Source organism: Macrobrachium nipponense, chromosome 24, assembly GCF_015104395.2.
Source record: "Macrobrachium nipponense isolate FS-2020 chromosome 24, ASM1510439v2, whole genome shotgun sequence".
NCBI classification, from domain to species: Eukaryota; Metazoa; Arthropoda; class Malacostraca; order Decapoda; family Palaemonidae; genus Macrobrachium; species Macrobrachium nipponense.
The window spans coordinates 27,398,478-27,405,033 of NC_061091.1; the positions used below are offsets into that span (position 1 = coordinate 27,398,478).

The 6,556-nt window shown below is 39.1% G+C and overlaps 1 protein-coding gene across 1 annotated transcript; it reads right to left on the reverse strand.

Moving 5' to 3' along the window:
- Window positions 1–3,400: 3,400 nt before the first annotated feature.
- On the reverse strand, window positions 3,401–6,105 carry LOC135205536 (uncharacterized). Its single transcript, XM_064236293.1, has 2 exons — window positions 5,989–6,105; window positions 3,401–4,740 (listed from the first exon to the last, which is right to left on the reverse strand). Exons 1-2 carry the CDS (start codon window positions 5,995–5,997, stop codon window positions 3,733–3,735), a joined length of 1,017 nt encoding a protein of 338 aa, XP_064092363.1. The 5' UTR covers window positions 5,998–6,105; the 3' UTR covers window positions 3,401–3,732.
- Between the last annotated feature and the right edge of the window lie 451 nt (window positions 6,106–6,556).

Consider the following 6,556-nt stretch of genomic DNA (forward strand, 5'->3'; position numbering starts at 1 on the left):
TTATTTTTTTTTATTTTTTTTTGCTCTATCACAGTCCTCCAATTCGACTGGGTGGTATTTATAGTGTGGGGTTCCGGGTTGCATCCTGCCTCCTTAGGAGTCCATCACTTTTCTTACTATGTGTGCCGTTTCTAGGATCACACTCTTCTGCATTAGTCCTGGAGCTACTTCAGCCTCTAGTTTTTCTAGATTCCTTTTCAGGGATCTTGGGATCGTGCCTAGTGCTCCTATGATTATGGGTACAATTTCCACTGGCATATCTCATCTCCTTCAGGTTGGTGCTCGTACCACTTATTACTGCAAGGTAGCTGATGTTTCTTGCACAGGCTCCAGTGGAGGGCTTTTGCCACTGAATCATGCCTCTTTTTGTACTTGTTCTGTGCAAGTGCCGGGCATTCGCTTGCTATGTGGTTTATGGTTTCATTTTTCGTATTGCACTTCCTACATATGGGAGAGATGTTATTTCCGTCTATCGTTCTTTGGACATATCTGGTTCTTAGGGCCTGATCTTGTGCCGCTGTTATCATTCCTTCAGTTTCCTTCTTTAGCTCTCCCCTCTGTAGCCATTGCCAATTGTCATCGCTGGCTAGTTCTTTAGTCTGTCTCATGTATTGTCCGTGCATTGGTTTGTTGTGCCAGTCCTCTGTTCTGTCTGTCTTTCTCCTGTCTCTGTATATTTCTGGGTCTTCGTCTACTTTTATTAGTCCTTCTTCCATGCACTCTTGAGCCACTCATCTTCACTGGTTTTCAGATATTGCCCCAGTGCTCTGTTTTCGATGTTGACGCAGTCCTCTATACTTAGTAGTCCTCTCCCTCCTTCCTTTCGTGTTATGTATAGTCCTGTCCGTATTTGCTCTTGGGTGTAGTGCTTTGTGTATTGTCATATGTTTCCTAGTTTTCTGATCTATGCTGCGGAGTTCTGCCTTCGTCCATTCCACTATTCCTGCGCTGTATCTGATTACTGGCACTGCCCATGTGTTTATGGCTTTTATCATATTTCCTCCATTGAGTTTTGACTTGAGTATCGCCTTGAGTCTCTGCATATATTCTTTCCTGATCGTGTCCTTCATTTCTTGGTGTTTTATATCCCCTCCTTCCATTATTCCCAGGTATTTGTATCCTGTCTCATCTATGTGTTTGATGCTCCCATCTGGTAGCTCCCATCTGGTAGCTTTATTATATTTATTTATTATTATTATTATTATTATTATTATTATTATTATTATTATTATTATTATTATTATTATTATTATTATATAGACCTTTCGCTCGTTGCATCTTATTCTCGTTTTTTTTATTTTCCTTTATCTTTCGATGTCATATGATTCGTATTTTTGTAATATTAAGATTTTTCATTTTTCATATTATGTGGAGGAATGAAATTGTTAATCAAGTGCAGCCCTGTCTATAGCAGTTGCTCAGAATTCTGATTTTTTTTATGACGCTACGAAATTCACGTTTAGTTTCTTGATACATATACTTATAAACACACACATTCATATATAAATATATATTTGTAAATATAATGTATATAAATGTATATTTATATATCTATGAATATATGTATGTATATACATCATAAAATTATTTCACTTATACACACAAAATACATGTATAAACAGTCATCAATACATGCGAGTATCATCATATACACTAATCGTATATATTACATGTATATTCTACAAAGGGCACCTATGCATATTTCCGCTCTGTATCTCCCTGAATAATCTCCAACCCAATTTCATAAATATATTACCAATTAAGAAATAAAATGTCAAAGTCGCACATTTCACAAAATTATATTAGAATTTTGTGAAACCCTGACCTTTGCAATTTGAAGGAAAGAAATAAAATGGGTCTCGGAAGCTAGTCATTATTTTTGCATGATTTTAGTTTTATTGAAGCTTTGAATTTCCTAACAGGATGGCGACCTGGACTGGATTTGGACTCCGAATCTTGATTTGGGGTCAAATGGTCAAGTGATACAGAAGTTATTGATGGCGTCAATAGATGGAATATTTCCCGTTTCTTATAGATGTAATATTCTGCATCATTTTTCAATATAGATAGATAAATGCTAAGGAATATTCGATCACTACTACTCCATCCAGAGGATTTGTTAGCAACCTTTCAAGAGAGAGAGAGAGAGAGAGAGAGAGAGAGAGAGAGAGAGAGAGAGAGAGAGAGAGAGAGTGAAATTCATAAAATCTTTAAATGGTCAACCACTAGCACTCCAATTAATATTATTCCTTGCAACATTTTGAGAGAGAGAGAGAGAGAGAGAGAGAGAGAGAGAGAGAGAGAGAGAGAGAGAGAGAATTGTGACATCAGAATAGATGTTGTTATAAATTCCAACAGGGATTTTCACAGAAGTGGAATCTAGGTCTTACTGAAAGCAGAAGTGTCAACTTATGTGAAGGTGAATGAAAGTAGTACCTTAAGAGTGATATATTAATTGTAGCTGTTCCTAAATTTAGGTTAATAAAGCACATTTCAACCCCTTAATAGTTGTCCTAATTTCACCTTCAAAAGGAATCAGAATTTTCCACGTTTTGGCAATAAAGGTATTGGTTATCTGGAATCTGATATTATTTATAATAAAATGTCATGATAACTGACGTTCTTCATGGAATATAAGTTCACTAAATGTACCAGTGTCGTCTAGCAACATAAATTTTGATACGTTTTGAATTTCCTGATGCCAACAACATTTGGTATTTCAATTGGGAAATGCTACTGTACTGACAGTTTGTGATTTCTCAAAAGACTATTTGTTATTTGTAAGATAGGGTGAAACTGCAAATAAGATTCATGACTACTATTGGACTTAGGTAGTAAAGAAGACGAAAAGGGAAATTATTCTTAAAATTATAGACTGGAGGAAAGGAATTCCAATCTTTTGAGGATATTTTAACTAAAAAATTTATGATGAAGAAAGAATTATATTTTGGATTAGCTGGAGCCCAGTATGTTTACCTCTAGGACTTTGTGGGACAGGAAAAGCTGATTGGAAGTCTACTAGATCTCTTGTTCCTTGTCTGACAACCTTGTCCAGATTAATGTACTTCCCTGGCTGTCTTCACATTAGAATGTGAATTTTCTGGATACTATTGTTTTCAGTAGTGAACTGAATTGGGAAATGGAGATGTAGAGCTGAAAAAACGAATGATGTTACTGTGAGATTTAGGAGAGGTCATTAAGGGCAGAAACAGATCTCAGGAGGAGTCAACTGAAGATTTAAGGGGGCAAAGTCTTGTTGGTAGTAACAATTATTGCCTATTTTGCTGCAGATCACCAGGAAAGGGAAGCCTGCTTTCCTTTCCTAATACTCTTCAAACATTACCAGTTTGACTTACTTTTGTGAATCATTTACCAGCACTGGGGTGTTGATACAACCAAATATTCATTTTAAGCTTTATTACTATGTTGTAAGATAACTGCTTATACAAAAATTTTGACAATTTGATTCCAAAAGGAAGAAACTCATCGAATATTCGGAATAAGAAACATGATCGTTTTCGAAGTTTTCGATAATCTACTTAAAGAAATTTAAGAAGTATTGACTTCTTTCGAAAATCTAATGCTTCGGTGGTACCAGCAGTTAAACTACAATTGGACGGCGACGCCTTAAAGAATATCTTGCTAGAGCAATCTTCAAGGTGCCTTTCCTATCTCCTCGTATCTCGAGAAGTCTCGAAAGATTACATATTTACAAGAGGACCACCTCACGTCTTAGTGGAGGAGACCGTGGACGCCCAAGTCGACGTGCTTGTGGACCACTGGGTGGCTCACGGAGTGGTGCACAATGGGAGCTGTGACCTGCTTGTGGATGACAGGCTGGTGCACAGAGGTGTGCACAACAGGAGCAGTGACCTCCTTGTGGATGACGGGCCTGTTAACAACAGTCTTCAAGACAGGGGAGGTGATCTCCTTGTGGATGATGGGCCTGTTGACGGTAGTCTTCACGACGGGGGAGGTGACTTCCTTGTGGATGACGGGCCTGTTGACGGTAGTCTTCAGGATGGGGGAGGTGACTTCCTTGTGGATGATGGGCCTGTTGACGGTAGTCTTCAGGATGGGGGAGGTGACTTCCTTGTGGATGACGGGCCTGTTGACGGTGGTTTTCAGGACTGGGATGGTGACCTCCTTGTTGATCACGGGCCTGTTAATCTTGGTGCGGACTACTGGGATGGTGACTTCCTTGTCAATGACGGGCCTGTTGACGGTAGTGCGAACAATAGGCTGGGTAACGTGTTTGTCAATGATAGGCTGGTTGAAGTGGGTGCGTACAATGGGCTGGGTGATGTGCTTGTCAATGATAGGCTTGTTGACATGAGTGCGCACGATAGGCTCGGTGATGTGCTTGTCAATGATGGGCCTGTTGATATGAGTACGCAGGATAGGCTCGGTGATGTGCTTGTCAATGATGGGCTTGTTGATGTGAGTACGCACAATAGGCTGGGTAATGTGCTTCTCAATAATGGGCTGGCTCACGACAGCGTGGACGGCTGGGCCACCGGCAATGATTCCATGGCTACCTCCTACGAATCCAGCACCACCACCAATGAATCCAGAACCACCTCCAATGAGTCCATGGCCACCTCCAATGAGTCCATGGCCACCTCCAATGAGTCCATGGCCACCTCCAATGACTCCGTGGCCTAAGCCACCATGAAGTCCAAAGACATCTCCACAGGATACTTGGTAGGCCGACACCACCAATAGAACAAGAGGAGAAAGCTGGAAGGAGACAGTATGGAAGAGTGTTATTCAGACAATCTATAATTCTTATTCTTCAGAACATGAACTCTATATGAAACACTGCTTGTAGTTCGTGCAGGAAAATACACATGCAAGGCAAATGTTTAGTGTCTCTAGCCCTATGCTTATTTCAAGTCTTGGGAAACTAAGGTTACTCTTCATGGAAGTCGTGGAATCTACAAAGTCTAGAATGGTTTCTTCATTAATTTTAGAATTAAAATATATCTATTTGATGTGTGCCATAGCTGGATTGAAGAATCCTGGGCTTGAATTTGCAAGGTTCGTGGTTTGTTCCCTGGTCTGTCAACCTCTGGTCTGCCCAGCTGTGAATGGTCACCAGTGTTAGGGGTGGGGTCAGGAAAAGACCTCGTTCAAAGGTGCATGCCAGTATATATATATATATATATATATATATATATATATATATATATATATTATATATATATATATATATATTGTGAGTGTGTAATAGTTATATAAATCTATACTTTACACACACACACACAGCACTATATTACCTCTAAATGTGTCTCAGGTCATAAGAACAAATTTAGAATCACCGTACTTTCTCTAGATATCCAATGTTCCAAGTCATAAGAAATTATCTAGACTAAATACATTTATCTATATCTCCCATAGGATGGCTTTTTCTACTGGACATTTCCTTAAATGGAATTATGAAAGGACCATCAATAGTCTTTCGTATTCCCCATTAGAATGAATGCACTTTTTTAAGTAATACTACTACAGATACTGCTATTACTACTTCTGCTAATAATAGTATTTCTTAGTTACTCTTTGTCCCGTAGTGAATGGATTCGCTTTCTCTTATGGAATTTACGTGTATGTATAAATAAATAGCCATTAGGTCTAAAGGAAATCCAATTACGCCTAGTGTATAAAATTATACAGAAACATTCTCTTAGTCATTAGTGCATTGAGTTTCAAGTTACTTGTAACTTGTCCCCGTTATTCTATAAAAGCACAGACATTCTACTATATGTTATGGAAGTGGAAAAAAGCTATTTGAAGTACTTTCTAACCTAGGTGGTAAAATTTACAAAATCCTAATTGAGAGAACACAATTTTAGCAAAGGTGATAAACTTCCCTTTTGACTTCATGAAATCATATCAAGCAAAAATACAACAGCGGCAGTTTTGAAAGTCAATGAACTTCACACAGTTGCCTCTGTCGTTGTCCAGAACGAGAACCGAAGAAATACTCACGAATTTCATCTTGAACACCTTCTATGAGCTGCTGGGTTCACCAAAAGCTGACTAACTGTATGCCATACTCGTCCAGCGGCGGCATTATATACGTTGCCCGACCCAAGCAAAGTTGCCAAATAACCATTTCTGAAACGTCCATTTTCTTGAGACATTTTTCTCGTCGTAACAATTGATCAGTGGGTTTACGGTGAAGGAAATGACATAGATACTCTAACTGTGCGTAAAAGAGACACATTTTGTATATATCGGAATATGTAAATAAACTTAATTGAATCAGCGTTACATAATCCGAAATACTTCTCGGTGAGTAAATGGTAACTGAAGGTCGCCCGGTAGGCACTGCTTTGAGTTTTTGTAACGCCCCCTTTTTTTCTTCCACTATGCAAGGAAATCATTCTTCGTTTCTAATAAGTGCCGAAGAGAGAGAGAGAGAGAGAGAGAGAGATACGAGTAATTATGGTGTAGCACTGTACTTCACCCTCCTCTCACCTGGCGCTTGGCGTGAGGGCCAGAGTCTCTCTCTCTCTCTCTCTCTCTCTCTCTCCTGTAGGAGAGTTCCTACCCT